General features: G+C 50.5%; 2 protein-coding genes across 9 annotated transcripts in view; one reads left to right on the forward strand and one right to left on the reverse strand.

Moving 5' to 3' along the window:
* The window catches only part of KDM4B (lysine demethylase 4B), a 137,126-nt gene that overhangs the window by 37,766 nt on the left and 85,814 nt on the right, over window positions 1-13,546 (forward strand). For all 8 annotated transcript variants that reach the window (XR_006743041.1, XM_045589112.1, XM_045589114.1 and 5 more), the window contains exons 3-4: window positions 3,517-3,682; window positions 12,490-12,665. Coding sequence is in view for 7 of the 8 variants with exons in the window: in XM_045589112.1 (XP_045445068.1) it covers window positions 3,542-3,682; window positions 12,490-12,665 (317 nt within the window). In the remaining variant the exon portion in view is untranslated. The remainder of the gene's footprint in view (window positions 1-3,516; window positions 3,683-12,489; window positions 12,666-13,546) is intronic.
* Window positions 5,255-6,041, reverse strand: LOC118731381 (prostaglandin E synthase-like). The gene has a single exon (XM_036459975.1). It carries the CDS (start codon window positions 6,037-6,039, stop codon window positions 5,581-5,583), a length of 459 nt encoding a protein of 152 aa, XP_036315868.1. The 5' UTR covers window positions 6,040-6,041; the 3' UTR covers window positions 5,255-5,580.

A 13,546-nucleotide genomic window follows, 5' to 3' on the forward strand; every position in this document is an offset into this window, starting at 1 on the left:
GTTTTCCTGTTCTAGCTATCCTAGTGAGTGGTATCTCACTGTGGTTTTGATTTGTATTTCCACGCTGGCTAACATGTTCAGCCCCCTTTTACCTGCTTGTTGACCTTTTGTGTATATTCAAGTCCTATTTAAAAAACATTTTTTTTTTATTGACTTTTTACAGAGAGGAGGAAGGGAGGGGGATAGAGAGTTAGAAACATCAATGAGAGAGAAACATCGATCAGCTGCCTTCTGCACACCTCCTACTGAGGATGTGCCCATAACCAAGGTGCATGTCCTTGACTGGAATTGAATCTGGGACCCTTTAGTCCGCAGGCCGATGCTCTATCCTCTGAGCCAAACCAGGTAGGGCTCGGCCTACCTTTTTAATTGGGCTGTTTGTCTCTGTATTAGTGAGTTGTCAGAGCCCTGCTTTTTGGTAACAAGCATGTTCCTCTTCCTGACTGTGCTGCGAACTCCCTCCCTGGGGCCCTCCCTTGTCCTTTGCCCTTCCCCCCATGTTTCCAGTGAAGCAGAAGATTGGCCCAGGACTGGCATCCAAATTCCTTTTTTATTTTTAAAATATGTCCACATATGATTTTTATTTGCCCTCATTCAAAAAAATGTGTCAAGGGTTATGGAGTGTTGGGATTACAAACCATTAAAAAAATTTTTTTTTGTATTTATGTACTAAAAAACTTCATTTCAAAAGGCATGAATAAGAGAGAAAAAAATCCTATGGAATTTACCATGGAGCTGAATCTGGATAACGGTGGTTGGAGCATCTCTTGCCAGTGTGTCTATGCAGAATACTCTACCTGCTGTCTCAGCATCTGCTTTTCCACCTCCTGGATGGAAGACTCATCTCTGTGTCATGATTTTTGACAGGAGAGAGAGCTCCTGTGGGCAGGGCCCCGGGGCTGCCCCAGCTCTGCCTGGGACAAGCTGGTCTTGGGGAGGAGACTGTCATCTCCCACCAGTGGTGCTGGGTGTTTGGATGGATGGGTGGGAGGTGGCCTTTGCAAGAGGCTGTTGCCTTCCTTCCCTGTAGATGACTCAGATGCCAGCCTCAGAAGAGAGGCAGCCAGCTGGCCAGGACTGGCCGAACTCATCATGAGAGCTGTTGGGTGTGGGTAGGTGTTGGCACCTGCCACTCACTAGAGTGGGAGAGAGGTGGGAAATTCTGGCTGTCTCAGAGTCTGGCTGGTCATCTGGCCCTACCACCTACTTGCCAAGTGGCTTAGGCATGTGACCTCCCTTCGTGGGGTCCTTTGTCCTCAGTGAACAATGAAAAATGGGTTCATTGTGTAGAGTGGACGAGTCACCTTGTGAAAAGCATAGAACAGGGCTGGGGGTCCGTGATTTGTTCACTGCCTCCAGATCTGGGCATCAGTGGCCATGGCAGACTGAGGAACCAGCTTCTGGACTTTTGCCTGGCCATTGAGGGCTTTGTACCAGAGGCTGAGGCTGCTCAATCATGTTCTGGCAGCAGGCCTCAGAGGACAAATTAGATGGTCCATGTGGTATAGGTGGAGGCCCTGACCTCCCCAGTGTGTGTGGAAAATCTTGAGGGATGTTGAAGTGGGATGGACAGGAATGGGTGGCTAGTATGGTGGGAACGTGAAGGCCAGCTAGCTCTCCTGTTTCAGTGTCTCATTCAAGGTCCTCGCCCATGGAGCCCTCTCCCGCTCTTTCTCCATAGCCATTAGCACAGCTCAGGTCTACACCAATGTTCACAATAGTATTGGGGTCAGGGTCTGCCTCTCCAGGACAGACATGCTGTCCTGTCTGCCGCTGTGCAGTGAAGGCACACAGTGAGCCCTGAGTGGCTGCATCTGAGCTGGAGGGGAGAGGGCAGGTAGGGTTGGGGCTCAGGTGGGGTGGGTGGGGTCCCAGGATTCAGGTCCTGGGCCATGTCTGCAGGTAAGGGGCCGTCTGACATGGCATGGTGGTCAATCTTAAAGACTGGTCAGGGCTCCCGGGAGGCAGCCTGGCTGAAGCTGGGACTTTCTGGTGCCTGCTGCTCCCTAGGAGGGATTGTGGCAATCCTTTTCCTTTTATAAACCATGTGTTCTTGGTGGTTCTGTGTGATCCCGTCCAGAGCTGTTGTGAGATGTCACAAGCCCGTGATCTGCCATGCACACTTCAGCTTTGTGGCTGTCCTCGAGAAAAATTGAGACTTGTGGACATAGGACCAAGGTCATGGTGGGTCCTAGTCTGGATGTATCAATGAAGCAGTGACATCTCCTGCCCTTCACCTCCACCCTTATGTCAGGATCCTCCGGGGCCCTAGCCAGCAATCCAGTGAGAGTGTGGCCCTCAGAGGGGGGCTTTAGCTGCTGTCCACCTAGCCCCAGCCTCATGTGTCCCAGGTATGGGATGGGGTGTTAGGGGCAAGGCCAGACAGGGTACCTGTGAGCCTGGGGCCTCTAGATCCCTTCCAAGGGAAAGGGACCGCCTCAGTGGCAAATCCTGGGTTTGTGCTGCCCTCTAGTGCCTGCCGCAAGCATCACCTTTTGGCCGAATCTTGTCACCCCTCTCCCCCTCCCACCCCTTTCTGGGACCATTTAGGCTTCTTGGGTTTCTCATTTTCCAGCTCACTTTGGGGTGGGGTGGGGTGAACTTGGTTAAATTATTCTCCAAGTTCTCAGGTCTGTATGCACTTGGATTCTGAGTTTTTCCAAATCCTGGTGGGAGTCTAGTCTTTTGAAACTGGAAAATTTAATCGGCTAACAGGGACCCTTCCCAGAATCTGTCACCGAGCCTTTTCCTGCTCAGGGTGAGCCACCGACAAGAGGACACTGGGTCCTCTTAACTCCAGAGACAGGAGGGGGCCATTTCAGTATGCACCCTTCTCCCCGAGAGGAGCTCTGGTTCCCAGTTATCTTCGGGCGCCTTCCCTGAATCTTAGAGTGCATGACATAGCACGGTCTCCCCTTCTGTGCCAAAATATCCAGGCATGGTTATGACTGAGGGTTCCTTGGAGCATCTAATTGCAGGCAAGGAGCCATTCTGGCTGGCCTTCTACCCTCTGGTTCCAGATTCTGGACTTGGGCTTCCCATGCATCCCTGGGCCTGGGTTCACTGACAGCAGCCAGGCTAGTCCTGGAGCGACCCACATATGCTCGGGGTAGGCCCTGCTTGGAGTTGTGGTTCTCCCTGCTTGCAGGCTGGTACCTCAAAAGAAGGCAGGCTGACACAACCTCACTTACCTTGCAGAACCTGTCACGTGATCCTATGTCTCTGCATGTCCAGCTCCAAAGATTTGAGTCCCTGAAACGAAAAGCTTTTATTTCCTAGGGCCCCCAGCTTAAAATCAATGCTCTGGCTTCCAGTATCACATTGGCTTTTAGAACTAGGACACCTCTGTTTTTAATTAGTTGAAGTCATTTTGGTCTTTTGTGCCAGAGCAGAGCAAGGCAGTCTCCTCTCTGCTCGCGTTGCTTCCTGGGGCCCCGGTGCTTTTAGTGTGATGTATGGAGCAGGGCACCGCTGGTGGCAGCGCCGTCTGCTCATGCTTTCTGTCTTCCCTCGCAGGTGTGGCGGTATCGCAGCTGCAACCATGGGGTCTGAGGATCATGGGGCCCAGAACCCCAGTTGTAAAATCATGACATTTCGCCCAACTATGGAAGAATTTAAGGACTTCAACAAATATGTGGCCTACATTGAGTCCCAGGGAGCCCACCGGGCAGGCCTGGCCAAGGTGGGTGACAGACATCCTGGTCTCCTGCAGCTTCTCTGTGTGTGTCCGTGTCCAAGGTGTTGCACCCATTACCCTGTTCACTGATCCATCTGACCTCATTTATTACAAACAGGACGGAATTCTTTCCTCATGCCAGGCACTGTTCTAAGCACTGGAATTCCTAATGGACTCACACCACCCCTGTCCCTGCATGGGCTGGCAGGCTGGGGCAGAGACAGAGACAGCACTGTGCTGAGCCCAGCCCAGCGGGCAGTGGCCACCCAGGGTATCATGGCAGCAAGTCTCACCCCACTGGGGAGAAGGAGGTCCAGAGTCTGGGGAGGCTTCTGGGCAGTTGATGCCAGGAAGGCCTGAGTTTTTTTTTTTTTTTTTTTTTTTAAATATATTTTATTGATTTTTTACAGAGAGGAAGGGAGAGAGATAGAGAGCTAGAAACGTCGATGAGAGAGAAACATCGACCAGCTGCCTCTTGCACACCCCCTACCGGGGATGTGCCCGCAACCAAGGTACATGCCCTTGACCGGAATCGAACCCGGGACCTTTCAGTCTGCAGACCTACGCTCTACCACTGAGCCAAACCGGTTTCGGCAGGCCTGAGTTTTTGCCTTTATATTCTTAGTTGAACAATGTGTGTTTTTATTGTTGTTGTTGCTTTTTTGGAAATAGTATGCACATGGGAGGCAAATTCAAACAGTGCAAGAGGACAGAGAGTGACTGAGTCTCCTCTTCCTCCCATCTCCCAGCTTCTATCCCTGGAGGCAACATAGTTACCATCCTGTCTCCTTCTTTGGCATCTTATACATATAGGTGTGCATGTGTGAGGGCAGACAGACACACAAACTCATCCTTTGTCTCTCTTTTCGTTTTTGTTTTTTTTTGTGTGTATGAGTGTGTGTATGTGTGTGTGTGTGTGTGTGTGTGAATCTTCACCCGAGGATATTTCTGCCATTGATTGTTTTTAGGATAGAGTGGAAAGGAGGAAGGATTGTGGGAGGGAGGGAGGGAGGGAGAGAAACATCGGTGTGAGAGACACATCGTTTGGTTATTTCTCACATGGGCTCCAACCGCTGGGGATGGAACCTGCAACCCAGGTACATGGCCATGACCAGGAATTGAACCCATGGCCCTTTGGCGCTCAGATCAACATTCTAACCACTGAGCACACTGGCCAGGGCCTATGTCTCTTTTTAATATAAATGGCTGTTTCTTTCGTTCTTTCTTTTTTTAAGTCCTTATTGGAGACTATGTTTAAAAAAAAAAATGTATTTTATTGATTTTTTTTTACAGAGAGGGAGAGAGAGCTAGAAACATCAATGAGAAACATCAATCAGCTGCCTCCTGCACCACCCCCCAGGGGATGTGCCCGCAACCAAGGTACCTGCCTTTTAGCGGAATCAAACTTAGGACCCTTGAGTCCTCAGGCCAACGCTCCATCCACTGAGCCAAACCGGTTAGGGCTAAAAAAGAAATGTTTTTATTGATTGCAGAGAAGAAGGGGGAGGGAGAGAGATAGAAACATCAGTGATGAGAGAGAATCATTGATTGGCTGCCTCTTGCACGCCCCCTACTGGGGATCGAACCAATAACCCTGGCATGTGCCCTGACTGGGAATCGAACTGTGACCTCCTGGTTCAGAGGTTGATTTTTAAGCACTGAGCCACACCGCTGAGCAACTGTCTATCCATCTTGACAGCCTCCTCCAAACAATTCCAAGTGGCCACTTCACCCAGGAGTCCGGGGGACACACACAGGCCGCCGGGCCAGGCACCCACGCTCAGCAGGCAGCCAGGAAGCCAGGAAGCCAGGTCCTGGGGCCCATCCCAACCTCGAAGGGACGCCTGGTTCCCATGTGCAGCCCTGGGCTGGCGGCTAGCGGGCTGGCGCGAAGGGCCAGGTGGTCACAGGTGGCAGGCCACCTCCCAGACCATCTGCAGGGCCATGGAGATGCAGGGCAGCTGGGCCAGCGTGTAGGCCAGGGAGCGGATGGGCGCATGCAACTTGCTCAGGTAGGCCACCGTGTGCACCACGCGGCCCAGGAAGACGAGCAGGAAGTGCAGCCGCGCCATGACGGGGTTGGGCTGCAGGAAGGAGTAGACCAGGCCCAGGAACAAGAACGGATAGATGGTCTCCATGTAGTTGTGGTGGGTTCTGAGGCAGCGATCCACGTCGTGGTCATCCCGGCAGTACTGGGGGCCTCCGTGCCGCAGGGCGTCCTCGGGGTTCTCAAAAGCCTTCTTCCACAGCCGCACTTGGCCGGTGATGACAGCCACTGCGTACATCTTGATGACCAGCAGAGTACTGCAGAGCAGGAAGGCAGGGAGCACCTGGCTGCTCAGCATGAGGGCTGGGGTGGGCATCGCAGCGGCGGCAGAAGCAGCAGCGGCGGGCACTGGGCTCTCGGAGACTATGTTTTTATTGATTTTAGAGAGGGTAGAAGGGGAAGGGAGAGAGAGAGAAACACAGTGTAAGAGAAAAACATCGGTTGTTTCCCTTATGCACCTAGACCTGGGATCAAACTGGCAACCTAGATATGTGCTCTGACTGGGAATGGAACCAGCTGCCTTTTGGTGAATGGGATGGCACTCCAACCAACTGAGCCCTCTGGCCAGGGCATGGCTGTGTTTTTCATGTTCATGTGAACCTGTGTGTGGTATTACTCACCCAGTGATTGGGAAGATTTGTAACATGTTTGCTTAGGGTTCTTCTAGTTGCTTCCTGGATGAGTATCACTTTAAGATTCCTAGTTGTATATTCTTTAAATCAGGAGGTTGGTAAATGTTTTCTACAAAGAGCCAGATAGTATTTTCAGCTTTGCCAGCTGAGTAGGCTCTGTCTCCCACTACTTAGTTCTGTTGCCTTAGATAAACCATTCTTGCTGTGCATGAATAAAACTTTACTTATGGGCACTGAAATGTGAATTTTACAGAACTTTTAAAAAAATATATATTTTATTGACTTTTTACAGAGAGAAAGGGAGAGAGAGAGTTAGAAACATCGATGAGAGAGAAACATCAATCAGCTGCCTCCTACATACCCCCTACTGGTATGTGCCCTTGGTATATGCCCTTGACTGGAATCTAACCTGGGACCCTTCAGTCTGCAGGCTGATGCTCTATCCACTGAGCCAAACCGGTTTTGGCCATAGAACTTTTACTTGTCCTGAATTATCCTTTAAAAAAAATAATTCCCCAACCATCTAAGAAAGGAAGGAAGGAAGGAAGGAAGGAAGGAAGGAAGGAAGGAAGGAAGGAAAAAGAAAGAAAGAAAGAAAGAAAGAAAGAAAGAAAGAAAGAAAGACACCAAAGAAAGCAACACATTCTTATCTCGTAGGCTGTACAAAAGCAGACAGCTGGTGAGATTTGTACCACAGGCTGTTTCCCTTATGCGGACCGTGGTTCACTACCTCCTCCTCCCCCATCCCTGTTTTTGGTTGGTTTTGTTACTAATAGCAGTTCTGATCCTGGTGACACTCATACCTTCAAACTCAGCCTCAGGAGAAAGGAGAGCAGTAAGCCCGTAGCACCTTTCCCTCCCCTCCCCTCCCCTCAGGATTTTTGGTCATATTATACCTGATAATGTAGACAATACAGAACACTTTTATCTGGTTTGGGAACCACGGCTGCCACTGCCATTTTAACTTCAGTTCTCTCTTTAAATGGCTTCAGTGCTCACCGTCTGTGTCTTACTCGCCTGCAGTTTGTCATCTCATGAGAGAAGGGCTCTGGAAAGCCAGTGCCTAAGGTTCTAGCAAGTTCAGAAGTGTTCATTTGGGGCTTTTCTGCCCCCCACCAATCCACAGTCCGGTGTCCATTGTCAGGTGAAACTTTCCTGCCACCCCTCCTGTTGCAGGCCCCAGTGGTGGGAAGATTCTGAGGCCAATGGAGTCCCGGTGCCTGTGGGGGATGGGGCGTGGAGTCCCTTCCTTTATCTGCTATCACTGATCTTGTTCCACTTCTAGTTCAGCCAGCCCATCTATCTGCCTTTGGATTCACGCCATCTTTTATGTCAGGAAACTTGTACTATTCTGTTGGAAGTACCTTTAAATCCCACTCGACACTCTTCTGCTATCCTTTCACCGCCGTCATTTCTGTCACCCTTCCTTCACCTCTGTGTGATCCACTCCATTACCTTCTCTCTCCCCCCTTCATGGCCTTCACTGTCTCAGTGCTTCTCCTTTGAACCCAGATGCCTCTGTTTAGGCTTTTAATTCCAGTGGACTGATTTTTTGCTAATTTATTTGAATCGGTGGGAAACTATTTGGACTGGGGATTTTGTGAGGCAAATATTTTCAATGTATATTTTCCTTCTGCTTTTTGTTTTGCATGTCCTTTTTTCTCTCTTAAGTGGTGTTTTATTTGCCATTTTCTCTCTTACTGATAGTCACCTTTGGATGTGGGAATTCTTTCTGAATCCAGCCGAAGGGGAAGCTGTCCGGGCGTGCAGGCACGTGTTCTGTGTGACCCTCCTGGTGATTAGGGTCACCCTGACACACATGTGCACATGGTCCCTTCTTCCATCTAGCAGGGGTAGGGTGTGGTGCCTCTAGTCCCTCAGCGCCTCCCTGCCACTCTGGGGACAGATGGATCCAAGGAAGCATGGCTTTGTCCCTGAGCACCTCCCATTTTTTTCAAACGGGGATCCTTGGCTCTCAGGCTGCTGGTCTCTTTGGAGAAGGGACACGATGTCCTGCTGGCCTGACATGGATGTTTCCCTACCCTGGCCTCATCAGCCTTGACTGCTCTTCTCTGTGTGTGTATGCATGTGTGTGGACATATGTGCATATGTGTATGCGCACTTGGTTGTAGTGGTTTCCTTCTTTCATAAAAGCTGTAATTGTTCCCTCCTCAAAAGCTCTGTGAGGCTCAGTAGAGCTGGGTGGGAGTGGGTGTTCAGCAGGCACAGGTAGAGTCAGGGCCACAGCTATTATCGGCTGTGGGTGTGCGGGAACCCCACTCTGGGGCCATCAGGCAGCCCAGTCATATTCCTCAGCCACTCTGCACATACTCTGAGGGCCGCGTCCAGTGGGTCCCTGCCCCCCACAGATCAGGGCTGGAACCTCCCTAGTCTGCTTGGGAAGCTCGGGGACAGGAGGAGCCAGGGAAGGGTGGTGGAGCAGTGGGACAGTGTAGAGTCCTATGGGAGGGGTCAAGGTGCTCTGGTGCCCAGTCGTGAGGACAGTCGCGAAGGTAGATAATGTCCTGGTTGCTCTCAGCTGGCAGGCCTGCCCAATGAAGAGTGGTTTGGGGACCAGGTAGTTGTGTGTGTTTTTTTGTTTTTTTTTGGAGGGGGGGGGCAAAGGCTTCCCCCTCATTCCTGCCCTCTTGTAGCGTTTCCTACACCTACTACCCCAACTGTGCAGACTCCTAGCTTTGCCATACAAGTCACACCTAGGCCATTTGCCCAGTGTCCCCCTCATTCACTTGAGGTGTGTGGCCTTACTTTGGCTGAACTTGCTCTCCAGGAGCTTTGAGCAAGGGTCAGTCCAGGGCTAAACCAGTCAGGTGCACCAGGTGCCAAGTAGGGACAGTCAGAATGCTGGAAGTTCTGCCAAAACCGGTTTGGCTCAGTGGATAGAGCGTCGGCCTGCGGACTAAAAGGTCCCGGGTTCGATTCCGGTCAGGGACACGTACTTTGGTTGCAGGCACATCTCCAGTGGGGGGTGTGCAAGAGGCAGCTGGTTGATGTATCTCTCTCATCGACGTTTCTTTTTTTTTTTTTTTTTTTTTTTTTAATATATTTTATTGATTTTGTACAGAGAGGAAGGGAGAGAGATAGAGAGTCAGAAACATCGATGAGAGAGAGTCATCGATATGCCCGCAACCAAGGTACATGCCCTTGACCGGAATCGAACCCGGGACCTTTCAGTCCCCAAGCCGACGCTCTATCCATTGAGCCAAACCGGTCCTGGCATCATCGACGTTTCTAACTCTCTATCCCTCTCAATTCCTCTCTGTGTAAAATCAATAAAATATATTAAAAAAAAAAAAGAATGCTGGAAGTTCTTTAGGTGATAGTTTTCAGATGCCCTTTGCCTGGGATCTCCTTTTATTTTTTAAAATATATTTTTATTGATTTCAGAGAGGAAGGGAGATATATATAAATATATCTCCCTTCCTCTCTGAAATCAATTAAAAAATATATATATATATATATATATATATCAGTGATGAGAGAGATTGGCTGCCTCCTGCATGCCCCCTACTGGGGATTGAGCCCACAGCACAGGCATGTGCCCTTGACCAGAATCGAACCTAGGACCCTTTAATTCACAGGCTGACACTCTATCCACTGAGCCAAACCAGCCAGGGAGGGATCCTCCTTTTAAATCTGATTTTGCAGAGGTGTGAGGGTGTTAGGCCACAATACATTACTAAGGGATTTTTCCAGAAGCTTTGGGTTCCTGACCAACTGGAAGTGGCCCTCCTTTTAAGCAGTTTTTCAAAACCTGCTTAGAATGTGTCCAGGAAGGAGTGGTTCACACGTATGCAAACCAGGCATCGCACGTGTGTGTATGCGGGTCCCTCCTGGTTTTCAGACGTCTTCACTCTGGTGTGTTAGGGATGGCATAGCCTCAGGCTCTTGTTTGAAAGTGGGAAATTCGGGAGTGACTGACTTTGTTCATTTTGCCCCAGGCTGGGATTAGGGATGGGCTTCTAACAGAACTGAAGTGGGTCCAGAGCCTGCGCAGTCATGGCACTTTCCTGAAAGAGGTTTGGGTTTTCTGTCAAAAGGAAACATCAGTAACATAATTAAAAAGCAGCTTAGGGTCATGGATCCTTCCTCATAGAAGAATGTCTTGGATCCTGGGGGTATAGCGCCTTTTATCTATTTCTTTTTTGTTTTTCCAGCCTTGAATGTTTTAGTTTAGCACCCGAACCTTCAGATTTCTCACTAGAAATCTAAGAAAACCTTCTGCTGGCAGGCTGACCCCAGCCAGTACCCTGTTGTCACATGGCCTCGCACCAGAAACAGGCGGGTATTCTAGGTGCCTGTTGCGTCCAGGCCACAGTTGACAGAGTGAGAGAAGAGGTCCCAGAAAGAGCCTTCACTGAAAGGTTGTGTCCTTGTCCTCATTTAACTTATCAGGGTCCCAGCCTTGGCACTGCTGCTATCCAGGTCGGGTATCTGTGGAGGGCCATCCTGGCCACTGCAGGGGTGTTGAGCAGCACCCTTCCTCCACCTACTCGATGTCAGGAGTACCCACAATCATGACAACCTCAGTTGTCCCTAGACATCACTCAGTGTCCCTTCGGGGCAGGGTTGCCCTAGGAGGGACCCACCGACTTCCTCTGTTATTTATTTGTTTATAAATAAACTTGTATGTGCTGATAAGGGATGCAGCACCTTTCTGTTATTAACTGGCAACTGGAGAATAAGTGTTTTTGTTGCCAAGCAAAACATTTTCTTTCACCCACGTCATAGATGGGATAGTGGAGTCCTGGGGTGTGGTAAATTTCATCCCTTTTGGAAGCTGTCGGCAAACTTGGGCATCAGCGTGGTGTTCTTCCCTCATTGGCGCCAAGCAGGGTGTGGGTTCAGCCTCATTAGAGTTCATGGCTGATGCTCTGAAAGCAGGTTGGGTTAGCCCCGCCAGCATGGCTCCGTGGTGGAGTGTTGACCTCTGAATCAGGAGGTCACCATTCGATTCCCAGTCAGAGCATATGCCTGGGTTTTGGGCTTGATCCCCGTTGTGAGGCTTGCAGGAGGCATTGGATCAATGATTCTCTTTCATCATTGTTTCTATCTCTCTCCCCTTCTCCCTTTCTCTCTGAAATCAATAAAATATTTAAAAAACAACAAAATAGGTTAGATTAGTTCCTTTTCCCAAAGCTGTTAGATGGTCTGCTGGGCACTCTGAAAGGGGGCTTGAGGCTTGCAAACAGCCACCGGGGACTGGAGAGACTAGTCTGGCTCTGTGGGACCCAGAAGGGTGCCTAATGCTCAGGAGGCCCTTGGTCCAGCCCAGAGGTCGCCCCTGACCAGGAAGGTGAAGGGGCCAAGAGGGGATTTCTGAGCCCAAGCAAGCCCAGCACAGTGCCCTGACACTCAAGCCTTTGTGCTGATCCTCAGCGTCCCCTTGTGAGAAAGGCAGGGAGGGCGGGGCAGGAGATCTGCCATCAGCTCAGTCAGGCCTGGTGCTCTATTGGATTTGCTCCCATGAAATAGCTGTGCCTTTTCTCAAAGGCAACCTTCTGACAATTCCCACTTAGAATTGTCACCATCTCTTCTGCTTCTGGGCTTGTTACCCAGCCCTTCTTTATTTTATATCCTTAGTACTTACAACTGGTCATCTTCCCAGTTTCCTTATCTCTGTGGGAAGGCCCCATGAAACCTGGCTCTGAGATGGAGCCACATCTTAAAGGTATTTATCTTCTGCCCTCTTCCATGGAATGTAAGTCCCTCATGAGTCTTTGTTTTCCCATGTTTCCCCTCCCCAGCATCGTAATTACTCCCTAGTAGGTGTTAATGAAGGGGATTCCTAGAACATGTGTCTGGCACAGCCTTGCTCTTTTCCAAAGCTAGAGGGTGAAATGGCCCTGCCCTCCAGTGATAAAGGTTTTAAAAGGACTTCAAATGCAGCTGGTGGTGCCCATGTTTCTGGCACCAGATTATTTGGGTGCTTGATAAAGGTACAGATGGTTCCTGGTGCCCTTGTGGGGCAGTCCCAAGTGTGCTTCCCAGGTAGTGGCTGCTGGTCTCCCAGGAGTGGGCAGTGGGTTTCTGTCAAAAGCCCGTGCTGATCGTCCCCCTGTCCTGAGTGGAAGTGCCTGTCTGGAGGCACCGCTGACTTCTCCTTGGTTTCACAGATCATCCCCCCGAAGGAGTGGAAGCCACGGCAGACGTATGATGACATCGATGACGTGGTCATCCCAGCCCCCATCCAGCAGGTGGTGACGGGCCAGTCAGGCCTCTTCACACAGTACAACATCCAGAAGAAGGCTATGACGGTCGGGGAGTACCGCCGCCTGGCCAACAGCGAGAAGTATGTAGCCGGGACCCTGGCAGGTGTAGGGTGGAACCCTGAAACCCTATCTCCGAGGTGGAGCCACATCTTAAAGGCCTCCATCCCCTTGGTCTGCAAAGCCCAGTCCAACCGGAGCTTTGGGGGTGCAGAGATTGTAGGGCACATGTAGCCCCCTGCAAAGTGCATGTCATCTGCACTGGGTACCCTGGGTGGATCTCGACACCTCGTGCTCAGAGACCCCCCTATTCAAAGAGGGCGAAATCCAGACCCTCACCAACCCATGGCCACTTGTCCACCTCACCCTACCTTCAACACCCACTACTGAGGACTGCCCCTTGGGGTTCAACCTATCCCCTGTCCCTGGAGTGCATCCCCTATACCCTCCCATAATGTCTCGGTTCTGATGGTGCCTCCTCAGAGAGGGGCTCTGTAATATGCATTCCTGCATGCTGCTTCCTTCAACATGGTGCACACATGGGCAACGCTCATGTACATTCTGTGTGCTCATGGGTGTACTCGTGGGCATTCCCAGTGCATACACGTTGCACTCATGAGCATACCACCGCTGTTTTCTCCTTTCTGTTCTTGTTATTCCCAGTTTCCTGGTTTTCTAAAATTGTTTGTGCATTTCCAGCAGTACCTTTGCTTTCCAACATAAGTGTACCTTGAAGGTAGGGTGTAGTCTGCCTACTCACGCAATGGCCCTGGTGTCCAGGACAGTGCCTAACCCATAATCAGTGCTCTTAGTATGTGCTGAGCAGTGGGATGATAACAGCCAGAGCCCCTGCCCATCCACCTGCTCCAACTTCCAGTGATGTGCATTGTGACTTATATACCACAGGCCCAACTAGCTGATGAGATGGGATAAATGGGCATTATTCCAGGTAGGGCCACTTGCC

Source organism: Pipistrellus kuhlii, unplaced genomic scaffold, assembly GCF_014108245.1.
Source record: "Pipistrellus kuhlii isolate mPipKuh1 unplaced genomic scaffold, mPipKuh1.p scaffold_m20_p_30, whole genome shotgun sequence".
NCBI classification, from domain to species: domain Eukaryota; kingdom Metazoa; phylum Chordata; class Mammalia; order Chiroptera; family Vespertilionidae; genus Pipistrellus; species Pipistrellus kuhlii.

Bases quoted from the DNA above. Each gene is read 5' to 3' on its own strand.
- LOC118731381 (XM_036459975.1), bottom strand. From the start codon at position 6,039: ATGCCCACCCCAGCCCTCATGCTGAGCAGCCAGGTGCTCCCTGCCTTC.